General features: G+C 43.5%; 7 protein-coding genes across 8 annotated transcripts; 2 read left to right on the plus strand and 5 right to left on the minus strand.

Annotated features, from left to right (window-relative positions):
• Positions 1-159: 159 nt before the first annotated feature.
• Positions 160-1,623, minus strand: EAF01_002113 (uncharacterized protein; the record flags this gene model as incomplete). Its single annotated transcript, XM_038910363.1, has 2 exons — positions 160-1,195; positions 1,262-1,623. 2 exons carry the CDS (start codon positions 1,621-1,623, stop codon positions 160-162), a joined length of 1,398 nt encoding a protein of 465 aa, XP_038773285.1.
• A 564-nt stretch (positions 1,624-2,187) lies between these two features.
• On the minus strand, positions 2,188-3,536 carry EAF01_002114 (uncharacterized protein; the record flags this gene model as incomplete). Its single annotated transcript, XM_038910364.1, has 2 exons — positions 2,188-3,083; positions 3,131-3,536. The coding sequence occupies 2 exons, from the start codon at positions 3,534-3,536 to the stop codon at positions 2,188-2,190; spliced, it is 1,302 nt and encodes a 433-aa protein (XP_038773286.1).
• Positions 3,537-5,646: 2,110 nt separating this feature from the next.
• Positions 5,647-7,844, plus strand: EAF01_002115 (uncharacterized protein). Of its 2 annotated transcripts, none has more exons than XM_038910365.1 (6): positions 5,647-6,173; positions 6,221-6,418; positions 6,467-6,630; positions 6,853-7,206; positions 7,262-7,452; positions 7,523-7,844. In XM_038910365.1, the coding sequence occupies exons 1-5, from the start codon at positions 6,015-6,017 to the stop codon at positions 7,344-7,346; spliced, it is 960 nt and encodes a 319-aa protein (XP_038773287.1). In that variant the 5' UTR covers positions 5,647-6,014; the 3' UTR covers positions 7,347-7,452; positions 7,523-7,844. The 2 variants fall into 2 exon arrangements, with proteins under 2 accessions (XP_038773287.1, XP_038773288.1); XM_038910366.1 differs by having other exon boundaries at positions 6,853-6,985; positions 7,390-7,452.
• Positions 7,845-8,440: 596 nt separating this feature from the next.
• EAF01_002116 (uncharacterized protein) lies at positions 8,441-9,112 on the minus strand (the record flags this gene model as incomplete). The annotated part of the gene is made up of 1 exon (XM_038910367.1): positions 8,441-9,112. One exon carries the CDS (start codon positions 9,110-9,112, stop codon positions 8,441-8,443), a length of 672 nt encoding a protein of 223 aa, XP_038773289.1.
• Positions 9,113-10,109: 997 nt separating this feature from the next.
• EAF01_002117 (uncharacterized protein) lies at positions 10,110-10,878 on the minus strand (the record flags this gene model as incomplete). The annotated part of the gene is made up of 3 exons (XM_038910368.1): positions 10,835-10,878; positions 10,502-10,774; positions 10,110-10,447 (listed from the first exon to the last, which is right to left on the minus strand). The coding sequence occupies exons 2-3, from the start codon at positions 10,656-10,658 to the stop codon at positions 10,110-10,112; spliced, it is 495 nt and encodes a 164-aa protein (XP_038773290.1). The 5' UTR covers positions 10,659-10,774; positions 10,835-10,878.
• Positions 10,879-10,912: 34 nt separating this feature from the next.
• EAF01_002118 (uncharacterized protein) lies at positions 10,913-11,913 on the plus strand. The gene is made up of 2 exons (XM_038910369.1): positions 10,913-11,054; positions 11,116-11,913. The coding sequence occupies exons 1-2, from the start codon at positions 10,956-10,958 to the stop codon at positions 11,770-11,772; spliced, it is 756 nt and encodes a 251-aa protein (XP_038773291.1). The 5' UTR covers positions 10,913-10,955; the 3' UTR covers positions 11,773-11,913.
• Positions 11,914-11,994: 81 nt separating this feature from the next.
• Positions 11,995-13,602, minus strand: EAF01_002119 (uncharacterized protein; the record flags this gene model as incomplete). The annotated part of the gene is made up of 1 exon (XM_038910370.1): positions 11,995-13,602. The coding sequence occupies one exon, from the start codon at positions 13,600-13,602 to the stop codon at positions 11,995-11,997; it is 1,608 nt and encodes a 535-aa protein (XP_038773292.1).
• Between the last annotated feature and the right edge of the window lie 1,048 nt (positions 13,603-14,650).

The following is a 14,650-nucleotide window of genomic DNA, read 5'->3' on the forward strand; positions in this document are numbered from 1 at the left end:
TTTCATTCTTAATGTGTAAGCTATTAATTGGTTGACGGCTGCATATGATATGCAAGTCAGTCAAGTACCCACTGAAAACATATCTTTCCCACCTTAGACTCCAGACCACATGCTTGCCTAAAAACGCCATGTAAAGAATTTTTTAGGAGAATGCATGATTCAACGTCTTCTACCTTTCTTCCTTCGAGGCTGTTCATCTGCACTGCCGATTGCTTCCGAATCAAGCTGGTAATTGCGTCCATCCGAAGGGCTTTTCCTTCTCATTTCACCCCTTCCTACAGCTACAAACTCTTCTTCGCTCTCGGTATCATCACCATCGAGTTGTACCGGCATTCTGAATGCATTGTCTTCGTCGATCACATCACCCTTGGTTGGCTCAACCGTTAGAACGTCTATATCGTCGTCCTCAGCATCCAATCTTCTTTTGTGAATCTCCTCCTGTGGATGAATATCAAATTCATCCTCCCTCTCAATATACTCAACATTTTCCTCGACTTCAGCAAAGTCTGGTGCTAAAGCCGACCATCTTTGCTGCGGAACTATGGACCAAATATGTATTCTTCCCGATTCCAAGCCACAGGCCGCAATCATAGGCTTGTGAGGATGCCATTCAACCACTCCGTGCTCTTCCTTTGGTCCTTCCAAAATCTTTACCAGACTTCCGTGATTTCTTTCCCATATGTAAATATCGTGATTGTTGAATGTTGAAGCCGTTACATATTCGCCCGTTGCACTGAACGCTACATGGTTCCAACTCAGCCTATTGACGACATCTTGAAATTTGTGCTCGACTTCAATATCTATCGTATCAGGGTCAAGATCCTCAGCTGATAAATTCGGTATTTGGATCGTCCGGATAATTCTGTCCTGAGCATTGACTACCACGTCTCGACCAGAAGTTGTAAGCCTCATATAAAGTAACACGCCGGTGCACAATTTTGTAGAGTAAATAACCGTCCTCGTAGCCACTTCGATTATGTTCAGCCATCCCTTGTTAGTACCTGAAAGTATGTGATCTCCCGAGGCGGTGAAGATTGCGACTGTTGTTGTTTGTGGTGCGATCGGTTTCGATTCGTCTTCTCCATATACTGTTCGTTTTTTGATTGTAGAAGGTAGAATGTATTTCACCACTTGGAGGTTCGTAAGATCTACCAGTAGGGGCGGATCTTCGAATAATGAGACCAATATCTTCAAACTAGCATACGTAGAATTAGTCAGTCGCCGTCCTAAAGGTAAACTAAAATGAGATTTCTTGACTCACTGTGTCCAAGGATGGAATTCTGCCAAATATACCGGTGCCTCAAATCGTACAGTCCTCAGAATACTTCCATCCATCAAATCCCAAATAATACATGTCCAATCCTGACTCGATGTGAGTAGAAATCTACCATCGCGCGACCAACTTAGCGATTGCACTTGTCGCGTGTGTCCTTTGAGCTTTCGTGCTATGCCGTTGGTCTCAACATCAAAAATCACGACTGTGCCATCAGTGCGCCCTGCGGCAAGAAAATCGCCTTTACGATTGAAGCGCACGCAGGAAGCATGGCCACTGCGAAGAGTGAGAGTGGATGATTCGGGATAATCTTGTGCAAGAACAAAAGGATCAGTTAGTGACAGATTCATAATGCTGGTATTGACAAGTGAAGAATCACAGAGTTCGAGATGCAGGATGAGGGGATCTCAGCCTCGTTCAATGGAGATCACCAAGGCTGACAAGCAAGCGCGATCAGCAAGATTAAGCTTGCTCGGCTTGATTGATAGGTACCTACTGATACGTGAATTGAATTCAGCGCCGGTTTATAGTTCGATGAAGCGGACCAAATCCCTTTGTTTGCGGCTCATTTTCACGGTCAATATCTATACAACAGATGTGCCGTGATCTTCGAAATCTTTCACGATGTAATAAGATCAACATCCATTGAAGCTTCAAACTTCACTAGCCAAGTCTCATACAATTGCAATTGGCTAGCTAGATGCAAATTTGACACTGAAATAAGTATATTCTAGGGAAAACAAGTCCCAAAATAGGTATGTTAATTAATCATTTACACTAATTTATACAAATTATAATACAAAGAAATAGATAATTTCTGCTCCAAAATTCGCTATAACCTTCGGCGCAATCATAAATCATTAACATTAGTAGAATGTTTCCTTCTATCATACAGCCCTTACTCTCAAATCCACCTAATACTTCGTACATCCATTCTTGCAATTGGTGTATCCTGGGAACTTGGAGAATTGACTTTCATCAATGCCTTGTAATTGCGGGCAGCCCAAGCCACCAAGACGTTGATTAACAACATCAGTATATGGCTTTATGGTGTTTGCAAGATTCCCAGCGGCACCGGCAGCAATATCTGGGATTGCTGCTTGTGAGACTTGGAAAACGAAACATTCTAAGTTGTTTCCCTCAAGTAAGGATCCAGTATCAAACACGCCCTTGGTCAAAGATGCAAGATTGACAGGTGCAAAGGTATTGGGCGTTCCCGTGTTTCCACCAATATCAAGAAGAGGCGGGTATTGCAAAGCGTAATCGACAACATCAGCAAGGAAACCAGCTATGGTGTACTCATCGCCGATAGCTCTCTTGTACCAATTGTCTGGAATGCGTTCATTACCGACGTTATATTGAAAGTTGCCAGACTCGCCTGTGATGGCAAAGAAGGACATCAAATCTTTCTTGGTCAATGAGCCCTCCGGAAATTCTGCAGATTTGTTGGACATCATTCGGACTGGAAAATTGTAGCTGGCAGGAGAAACGAGAACACCCGCAAAAGGCGAAGAGAAGAAGTAGGGGTTGGTTGTAATAGAGTTATTGAAGCGGTCGATTCTAAAGTCAAGAAGATTCTGATATTGTTCGTCGGCACCAACACCCTCAACCAAAGCATCGTAGTACTTCTGAAATAGTGGAACTTCAAGATTGTAGGATTGTCCGGCTAACCAAAGATCCGGGCGAGTTGGAGAAGTATCAGAGTCGTACTTATTGTGGGAGCCAGAAATGCCTCGAGGAGTCCCAGTAAGGCCCAAAACATTGCCCAGGGGAAGTGCAACTTTAGGTGTCGGTCCGCCAATTGACCAGGCTATGAGATGTCAGTATCAATACATGAAAGGAAGCATCCAAACATACATAGCAAGTTGCCATCAAATACGGCGCCAAAAACAGCAAGAAATGTTCCAAGGTCCAATGACATGCCATTTGCCCTATTGGTACCATCGATAAAGTCGCCTATGGTACCGACTCCGCTGTGGGGGATGTAACCATGATTTGCGGCGGCATTCAATCCTGGACAAGGTCCTCGAACATCTCCTGCACCGAAATTTGGTGGTACAAAGGCATATTTTCCTGTTGTACTAACGTACTGCGATGCAGCATCAAAACTTGCTCTCTTTTGAAGTGGGTCACGAGCACTTGTACTTTGCTTGCCGAGTTGAGATTTTGCGAGTCTTTCGGCATGTTCTGCTGCCAATCGAGGATAGGCGGCGACTTCAGTCGCGGTAATTGCCAATAAGGCAGAAATGGTTGTTACTTTCATGATTGTATGTTTATCTTTGAGTCTATGACTTTTTAATTTGACGACGAAGACAGGAGGTGAACAAGTTTATGAAAGATGAAAGTTATTGTATGTATGAAGTTGTTGAGAAAAAGGAGAGATGAAGCCATGGTACTTATATATCCATATCCCTATACTAGAATATCTCCACAGATTCAACTGCACAACAAAAAGTCCATAGCTCCGAGAACCAGACTGTCATAACATAGGCAGTTGATTTAATTTTCCTTGCTTTATTGACCGGGTCGAGCTGAAATCATCGCATTCTTCGCTGAGAATCGATGTACACAAAGATTGACACGGGTATAGGTAGTCTAATCTCCATTTTGATGCTGATCTCTTGGAATATACGACTCTTGCACTGCAGAGCCACAACAATCAGCGGCTGGTAATTTAGTACCGCTGACGTCGAATGTCTATTTGGACGATCACCACACGGAAAGGGATATTTAGGATAAGGCATATAAGTATATATGCTAGGTGGCGTTCTAAATACGGTGCCAAGCGCCTGGAACCGAGCATTATAATATCAAGTAAGTTTTGAACGGCAGCTGAAGAGGCAGTAAAGTGGTGCAGTGCGGATGATCTAAACGGGTACTTTGTGCGGGAGCATTTTCCCAAATGACCGAATTGTTTCTTACAATCAGAATTTCCCATTTGTCAGTGTGCCCAATCCAATTGAGAAGAGTTGTTAGAGAAAGAATGTCTAACATCGATATCGGAGGCTAAATGGAATCCAATGGCTGGCAATTTAAAATCAAGTACATTCAACCTGAACTGACAGTTGGTTTGAAGTAGATGCACCATACAATCTTTCATCATCACTGTATAGAACCGTGAAATTGTGATATTCAGAGAACTTTTTTATTTTTTGTTGCCCATCCGACGAGGACATGGATGGCACACAGCACAACAATGTTATTGAGTTTAACCTCAATGAAGATACTTCTGATAATGTATGCAGGGTATGAACGTCAGAATGTCCATACAATGAAGATCGCGGGATGGGAGGCGTAAATCACCCAGCTAGGTAGATAACTACTAGGTAGGCAGCTTTTAGTATTGAAACTTGGTTTGGTGAAGTGAGGAGAGAAGGTTCAAATTCTATATATCTCCGAGGTCAATTCTAGTGTCTCTATATAATAACTTCAGACGCTAACGCCTCCTGGCTTAGCCTAAACATCACTCTAGCTTGATATCAAGCGATTCTGATTCTCGATCAAGGGATCCCAAAATTTGCAAGGTAGTTATAGAACACCAAGTCGTGGCAAATCTCTCAATTTCGAAGAACTGCCGCTCCGGAATCAAATGATGTTTCGGCTCGCTGCCATTCCATCCATCTACATCTTTTTCCAATTTTCCAGGAGATACCGGTATCTTTTTGATGCCACTTACAATGTTCTACTATACCTATTAGCAATCGGGCTTCAGAAGACATCGAAGCTACTGAAACGCCTAGCTCCCTCGGCTCTTTCTTCTCTTTTCACAATTCACTTCAAACCATGTCGTTGTAGAATGTTTAATAGTTTAGACCAGTAGACTGGATGCGAGCTCTTGAATCCAGCATTTCAAATTATTCCGATCAAATAATTTACGAGAATTTAGGAATTGGAGGCTTTCGATTCTCGGATCACACTCCAGACTCCCGGAAACGCTGCATTGCTGCTGTTCCAATAGTGCATAACTAAATCGCTGCTTTGTCATTAATGATATTCAGTTCGATTCGGAATGAATTGGCAAACGCCAAAGGTGAAAGATCGAAGGGAGTTTCTTCCCGGGGTTTAATAACAACCTTGGATTGTTTGGACTGTGGAAGTTCTCGCTAACCTCAAGGTCTGTTCGCATTCCCAATCGGAGCAGGCTACCCACTTTATACTTCCCAATCTGACAAATGTGGCTTTCCTTTATATCAAAATGAGAATTAAAATTCTAATTTGCATTTTATGCTTGTATTTCCCCGTCGCTAGCTTTTTAAGCTTTAACATGCAAAGCCGCGCTGTGAGCCGCAAGGTGTAACGCAGATCTCTCCCTGTAAATCCGATCATTCCTCAATTCGTCTCCTTAATGATCCTAATCACCACCACATTCATTGAGCAGCATCATTGATAACTTGATATGATATCTCGTCAATAACTTGGTCGGGACTTTTCTGAAGCACCCTTCGGCAATCTTCACATGAAATGAATGCCTCTTCCCACCGCACATCGGTGCTTGTGAAGCGTGAAAAGATCTGCAAATCTACAACAACAGTGTGAGCCTAGATACTTACTCCATTTTCTCCATCTGTACAGAATATGGATAGAATTTTGCATATAAATATGAATCTACCTGTCATCCAGGTATCATCAATTTCCTCATCATATCCTACTTCGCACTTACACGTTGTTCAAAACTGCCTTAGACACTATCCATTGCACGACCTTCAATCAATACAAAGCATCAATCATACCAATTTTCACTATGCACAACAAGAACATTTTGGCACTCTTTGCCCTCACAACTTCTGTTCTTTCTGCCCCCGTACCGTCTTCTAAATTCTCAAGTCTTGGCTCAGCCTTCGGTAACTTAAACGGCGATGGCAATTCTGTAGGCAATGGAAATAAGGGTAATGAGAATGAAGTATGCGGTCCTTGGTATTCTTGAGACCTCTCGCTAACGATGTGTAGAATGGTGATGGATCAGGATCGAATAATGGAAATGGAAACGTTTTCGAAAACGAAAATGCTATTGGTAGGGGAAACTCCGATATCGACATCTTAAAGCGTGGTTATGGCTCAAACGTTATGGGCAGCGCTTTTGGAAACTTGAATTCTAATGGTGGGGGCAACTCTGCTGGGAATGACAGTTCCCATGATGGTAACGGTGTAAGTCTCTTTACAATCTCTGAGTAACACAGCTAACCAAACGCATAGAATGGTGTTAGATCAGGATCATGGGATAGGAATGGCAATACATTCGGCAACGGAAATGCTGTTAGGAGTGATAATTCAGGAATGAGCATTTCGAAGCGTGGATCTGGTTCAGATGTTTTGGGCAGTGCCTTGAGCAACTTGAATGGGAATGGCAATGGCAATTCGTGAGTATCCCTTCTCTCCAGTGTGTTCAGCAATCCAGACTGCAGTTCAAGATTCCGAGATCTTTGAATATCGAAAGCATCTCGAGCATTCAAATCTTTCGGAATATTGGATCTGGCGGAGCATTCAGCCGACTAGATAGTGGATCTTATACTAGCCTGCTAGTCCCGATTATTGAACACAATTCTCCTTCTATCTCAAAGTACTCACACTGACTCCAACAGTGCCGGAAATAATAACTGGGGTAATGGAAACGGAAATGGAGATGACAGCGGAAGTTCAGATGGCAGCGACAACATTTTCGGAAACAAAAATGCCATCGGGTCAGGAAACTCAGGATTCAGCATCCTCAACAAGGTAAGGAAATCAGATACCCCTATCCTATCATCATACGTCAACGGTGTATGGGTTGCTGCCATCGATCCCATCACCAATTCTCTCTCATCATCCGGAGATGCCGCGAACGCTGTTGGCACAGTGACAGACACTTTAGGTGGTAATTCTGGTTCTAATACTGCTGGTTCTTCCAATTCGGGGAACGGAAATGGTAATGATAATACGTCTGGTTCAAATAATGGGTAAGTTTGTTCTCTATCCATCTACATTCAAGCGTCTCACTATTTCATTATGTAGAAATGGCAACACATTCGGCAACGGCAATCAAATTCTTTCCAATAACGGCGGCGTTGATGTCGATCCCACTATCAATTTCACATGAAAAGCAATGAATAAGCCCCAAAACTAACACATCCACCCATCAGGCACGTCGCCAATTCGACGCGGCCGATATCATCCCAGATCAAACAGTCACCGGACTGACCAAAGTAAGTTTCAAGTTCCTCCAGTCTTCATTCTACTTCAATCCCTTGTTAGAACCAAACTAATCCCTGCTAGGATGTCACGGTAGTCTTCAAAAGCTTTCACCCAACCGGTATCCCTGGAATCGTCAAAGGTGCAGCCACCGGTACCGAGTCAGATTTCGGAAAGGGACAAAATGAAAAATGCCAATTGGTGTTGACAGGCTTAGGTGATATTATTGCACAGGATGTTGCTGCCTACATTCCCTCGATGAGATTTTGGGAATTGGATGAGCTTGCATGTTGCATGCTGTATGATATGTACATTATCTTGTCTTTCAGCGATGAAGTTGTATGATGTACGATGTATGATATATGATGGTGTGATAATTGTGGTGGGATAAGTCTTGTACATAATTGGGTTTTCAAACGTTTATAGTTTTCAAACATTCAAATTCTATCGAGTGTTCCCAGCTCTTCTGTAAGCTCAAACATGTTTATATTTTCAGGTATTGACGATTTTTCGGATATCTTGCCGTAAAGCCCAAAAACGAGACAAACTCATTGAACATTTTGGTTTGCATTGCACGTATTATTCTAGAGTCTTAAATCCAGGAGCAGAAGTAGATATGTAAAGAGAAAACCACTTGTGTTCCTCAAACACATTTTCGAATATTTGAGGACTTCCAAAAGTATATGATCATACAACACCAGGCAAGCTTTATGGCAATGTTTGATATATTGTGGAGATGAACAGTATGACGTATTTTAGTTTCTGGTAAAACCTTGGCAATTTTACAACAATTTTCTTGCAGACTTTGAACCAAATTTTCGAAAGAGATATTGTGAGGTGTCGGATTTCTCTATTGTCCACCTGATTTCAGATATCCAAGAGTCTTGTCGAGTAAGTAGTCTCGAGCTCCCAACTCCATTCCAAATTTTTCCATTTCCATTTTCAATCCCAACCCCTTCGGCCTAACTGCACGATCCCTTCGGGTTCTCCCTCCCCCAAATGTTACATATCCTTTCCTTCCACGATTTCCTCCCCACCCCGTGTCTCCAACCCTCTACATTTCCCACAATCACACTCGAACCCGTAAAACCTCTTCAATCCCATAACCCCATGTCCATAATCTACAGTAATTTCCTCTCCCGCCTCAATAACTCTCCTGCTAAAGTATTTCATTCTTCCTACCCCATCCGCATCCACCCCCCATCTATACTCTGCACTCGGTGTACAGGCATGATTAAATCTACTAGCCGTTTCGAAAACGCCCGTTGACAAATTTTCCACTTTACCTACACCAAAACCATTACTATACAAAATGCTTCTATTTCTAGATTCTCGAGGATTTGCTTGGTAAGCATGTAGGGACAGGAATGCAGATTTGCGAGAAGGAGATAAGCCGGATACAAGGTCGTCAAGAGGATCAGTGCGTGTTCCTGTGTCGGTGAGGATAACCAGAGGTTGTTCGCTTAAGAGGAGAACATTGGTTGGTATGGTACAGAGGGCGAATATACCCAGGCCACCTTTTGGAGAAGTGCGGACCTCAATAACGGCACCAATTGTCTCGGGGAGTCGAAGAGGGGGTTCTTCGGGGAGATTGGAGGTTGTGACGGAGGGATCGGAAGCGGGTGTCGCTGTCGAAATCGTGGGTACCGTTGACATCGTAGTAGTATCGTCCATCTTATTGATGCTCGATAATAATAGCGTTATGATCCTAGTTGGATCTAAAGTAGAACAAATTAGTAGGTATTCCCAGACTGTTCAGGAATAACACTGTGCCATGCTATGATAAAAAAGATGGCTTTTTGGATGATGCTCCGTTTGAATTGTCATGATGACTTGGCATTTCTAAAGATTGAGTCTTTCGAAAACTTTTCTTCGTCGCAGTGAATGATTGGTGTGTTGAAGTCGTTTCAAACTCATGATAAGAGATACGGCTCCTTAGTTTCAAGGACGGGGACTAGGCAGACGCAATAGAAAGTATAGGAAAGTGGTTTGGGGGATGGTAATACAAGTTGCCCTAGGCAACAGCGAAATCCCCGGGAAAGTAACCGATGTGTGCAGTATTAAAATGTAACATAAATTCCCTGGACTCGACAAAATTCACTCGAATATCATCTTCGAATGCAGATCTGCTGGGGCTACATGGAGCCTGAAAGAAAAGTGAGTCGTAACATGATTGTAGCCAGCCTCAGAGAGACCGAGCAAAGGACATATCAACGATGAACAAACCGAGAGCGAACTCCAGGTAGCTATGAATTAGGAGTTGCTTCACTTCACGTAGCTCGCATGCGTCGTCTCAGGATTAGCTGACGGTGAAATCGCTAGAAGTACAGAAATGGAACGATGAAGCATATGATGTGCACTATCAGAATCTCAAAACGACAAGAGCGTTGTGCTTCTGAGACAAGCTTCAACAACCAGAAAGAAATCGGTCAAAAGACAATGGCACTTGCCTGCAAATATTCAATAGAAGTGGCAATTATGGCCACTGACATCCCATTGTTCAACCACGAAAGTCCGGTTCAACTTCTTCGTCCGTTCCAGAAATGCGATTTGATGTCATATCAGTATAGTCGTACATATAATTTCCAGTTAAGCGTTCCATACGCTAGTCGTAAATGCTGCAAAGAACCCCAACGCCTGTGCTACCCCAGATTACGGGTGGAAAACGCGATCACCTATGCCGGTCTTTGCTCATTTGTCCTTCATCCCTCTTTGGAAATCCACCGACTCTCTCAGCATTCCTCATTAATTCTTTGCCTTTCTCGCCCTCTCTATCCTCGGTTGGTAAACCCCACCATTCCCTGTGAAATTTCTCCTGTTCCTTCCTCCTCGCCTCCTTTGCTTCACGGTCCCGCTGTCTTTGTAATCTCAGTGAAAACCACTCTTCTCTAGCTGCATCCTTTTCTGATTGTGTGGCATGTGAGATCATACAATTGTTCATCGCTCGATTTTGTTCTCTGCATTTGAATGGAGCAGTAAAGGTTCTTCCAAGGGCACATTCCGCGAATACTAAATGCTAATTATCAGTAACTATTTCTCAGACATGTCTATGCGAATGTATACCCTTAATTTCTGCTGCACAATAACTTCGTACTCTAGTATGATAGACTTCTTGGACTTGGGCTTCTTGTGCTGCGGATAATGGTAGAGGATTCCGCGATGGCATGGGTAGCCTAGGAGCCTTTTCTACCTCCTCCTTTTGTGAAGTCATAGCTGCCATATGAGATCAATTGAATATAAATCCGAATCGAAGATGTACAACAATAATATATCTCACAATGCAATTTGAAGAAAATCGAATGTCCTGAGGTAGTTTCCCAAGTTGAACTAGTTTATCTTAGCGCAGATGGTCAACCCTTGTCAAAATTTTGTCTATCGGCATTCAAACTTTCTTACCTTTACAATCCCGCATCTACGAAAAAGTTCAAAAAGCTCATACTTTTTCACGCATTCATACGACAAATTGATTTGAATTCACAGAAGTTGTTCTTGATTGAACTTGCGCACTGCTTAGAAGATGGATAAAGCGAGTAAATCAGTCCGTGATGGGCGCACCTACAAAGAGAGATCGCAACCCGAAGAGCGCAAGAAATGGGGACTTCTCGAAAAGCATAAGGTATGAACCTGGTCGGCTGTATGACCTGTGATACACTGCAAAATACTAAATAACTTTGTAGGATTACTCTGCCAGAGCGAAGGATTTCAATAAGAAGAAAGCAAAGCTTAAGGCGCTCAAGCAGAAAGTGCTCGAGAAGAACCCCGATGAGTTTTACTTTGGGATGGTGGGCAAAAAGGGCCCTGTGAAAACCGGCAAAAGATATACGGGAACTGTGAACGGAGATCGAGGCAATCAAATTTTAAATCAGGATGCTGTGCGATTGTTCAAGACACAAGATCTAGGCTATGTACGGACGGAGAGAAATAAGGCATCGAAAGAGGTTGAATATTTAGAAAAGAGAGCCGTGGGCATCAAAGCACGTGGAAAGAAAGTTGTATTTGTGGAAGACGAGGAAGAACAGAGAGAAAAGGCGGGAGAGGACGATTCAGACATGGATATGGAGATGGATTTTGATTTTGAGGATGATAGGTCTGTTGACGCGAAAAAGGATGATGATACAAAGGAGGACATGGCAACCAGAAATCTCCGAAAACTTCGGGAAAAGGAGGCGGATAAATTGGAAGTTAAATTATCAATTGCACGCCAACGGCTAAAAGCCCTGACCGATGCAGAGGTGGCCTTGGATTTACAACGGGCGAAAATGGCCAAATCTTTAACCATCGGCGGTGTCAACAAGAATGGAGTCAAGTTCAAGGCACGGGAAAGGAAAAGATAAAATTGTTTAAGCGACCTTCAGTCATATCGAAGGCTGCATGCTGAAACGATAATGGCCAAAGAGAATTATACTGGGTGCGACCCCTTCATCGACCTGCGATAATAATGAGATACCCCGGGGATAGCCCAAGGAAGGAAATTATGTTCATAACCGAGCTCAAATCATTACCAAATCGTGATCAAATGCCAAAAACGCCATGTGTACCCTTTAGACCAAACGCTATCATTTCTTCTTGGTCAAACATTTGCTGAGCCCAATTATAATAGCTGCTATTGCTTTCAATGTCATTTTCACGATCCAAGCAATGGCTTTCACCATCATCCAGAGCAATCCACAGAACCCTGGCACCTTTTCTTTGTTTTTATCATTTTCCTTGGTGGGGACCATCTTAAAATTTGGACTCTTTTGACTCTCTATATCCATATCCATTTGATCCCCTCGCAAGAAGGATTTCCTTTTTGATCTTGGTGTATCAGGTTCTACTGGTGCGGCCGGAGGTGCCTCGAACCTCTCAATATGCATCCTCTTTTCCTCATCCATTGCAGCCAGCATAATAGCGGCAATTGCTACATCCACGATATAGAACGCGTCTATTCTAGCCGCTACCCCTGTATCGATTTCTAAAAATCCTGTTCCACTACCATCTCTCACCAAACGCACAAGGTTATGTGGTAGTTCTGGATGCTCAAGCGTGTATTCGACTCTGGACCAGGCCGGCGATGAATTTATCGCTATGAGAAATGGAGTGTTGACTGCAGGGTGCCTGAGATAGAATTTCTTTGCATCATCGTCCCACAACAATCGCCCGCATTCGCGCTCGGCTGCTGCCAACACTAAAGCACTGTCTGCAACATTTGAACGTCCAGCCAGATCGACTGCCATACTTGAGGCTGCATGAGGATAAAGGAGAGCTACGAGACCATCGTTTGGTGGTAATCGCCGCGGATATTCCTCAAGAGTCGTGATCAACACTTCCATCTGAGAATCGCCCTTCGGAAATACACCAGTCCTTGGGGATTGTGATTTTTTCGGAGGCTTGGCTGGGTTTTGCCTTGTCATTGTTACCTGAGCTGAAGTTGAAGTGGGATCGAGACGTAGTGTATAAAACGGCTGAGTAGCGGAAGAAAGAGTGTGTATAGGCTCTTCTACTGCACTGTTCATTTTCATGATGAACTTTTGACCCTCAGACGCTGATGCTTTCCATCCATTGCTCACTTTCCACAACTCCTTCAAGTCGGCGGAGCTCGATGGTTCTGGCCATGTCTCGTCTTGAAGTCCTCGTCCAACCAATCCCGGAGATTGTGGGCCTAACGACATCGGACTGCCCAACCCGGGGCTCACCTCGTTGATTCCTGGAGAGTATGGCTGTCTACTTATCGCGTTTTGTGGAATGTGTCGTGGACTTTGTTGTGTCGGATAATACTGCTGGTATTCCAATGGGACTTCGGGGTTATATCTTGGGAAAATGGATCTCATTACTGGCTCCTCTCGGTGATGGTGCTGACTAGATTTGGATGAGTTACTGTTGCTTCTCACAAGTGTAGGTGCTTCCGAAAAAGAAGTGTGAGATCTCGGACGGCCCGATGCAAGCACGGCTGGAGGGGGCACGTTCATGAGCGCTGCCCTGCTATCTTGTGGAGTTTGGCGACTACCAAATGGGGACTGGCGTCCATCGACGAACATATCGAGCGACTGCGATCGATGAGCTGGATCGGGATTGGGCACGGATGTGGAAATATTGCGCTCATCGCTGTCACTTCTCCAAGGTTTCTTTTTTGATGGTGGAGGTGGAAATAATTGTAGACCCATATTGACTGGTTTATCTGACATGACGAGCAACGATTCCGCAATACTACAATTCCGAATTTTTATACAATTCACCAGGAGCACAAACATGGCAATCCATGAGGAAAGAGCACGATACTACAACTATATACATCAACAATCAATTTTCAACAACACCATAAATCCCCGATGTATGCAGCTCAAAATAAAGATCCCGGAGACAATCACATTCTGCGACCGTGCTCATTATCTGGAAATAGATTTCGGCTTGCCTTACCGCTATCATTCGACGAATTCGATTCATCCGATTATTTTGTACGCGGGGAAGAAACCTTGTTAGCGCCAACATGTACTGTGACAGCTACAATGATTGGTGGTGCAACAAGGATAGGCGCTTCCAGTAACCAACCAAAGCTCAGAAACCTCGACTTCCTTATGTATCCTTTCACAAACAAAGTTTTCAAGTGGATCGGAAGATTTTTTATCTAAGGATATTTATGGAAACGTGAGGGTTTTGCCTGTAACGTGATTACGAAGGACCATTTTCATGGTGTTATCTACTAGTTTGGTTGGGGTTTGAAACATATCCATCGATTTATCCAGTATCAATTCAATATTAATTCAACACCAATCCAATATTGCTTGCCGAATCGGAAACGTTGAGTTTAACCATAAAACTTTCTATAATGGTCGACCAATTATCGTGGGGTTTCAATAGTCCTTCCGAGCTATCGTGCGAGGGAATCATTATACTTGAAAGTACTTTGACATCATCAGCCTTAGATTATTATTTGTGAGGCTGAGCTGAGGGGCACGAGAAGAATTAGTGGTCAAGTATAAAGAGGTACCCTTTCCTCCTCAGTCACTTTGAAGGTTTTGCAGGTGTATTGAGCCAGGCATGGATATCAGCCTTTAACAATCTCGACGCCCGCTGCAAATAATGTGCAAGATAAGCACCGAGTTTCCCCTTTACAGCACCTAACCCTCTATCTACATACCTCTCCGTTCATTTTCGATGCATACGGCCACTCTTGCGGTCGAGTCTGACAACATTTGTACCCCCACATTGAGTTATTGGTGACTCGTCTCGGCA

This window comes from Botrytis porri (assembly GCF_014898465.1).
Source record: "Botrytis porri strain MUCL 3234 chromosome Unknown BPOR_003, whole genome shotgun sequence".
Taxonomy (NCBI): Eukaryota; Fungi; Ascomycota; class Leotiomycetes; order Helotiales; family Sclerotiniaceae; genus Botrytis; species Botrytis porri.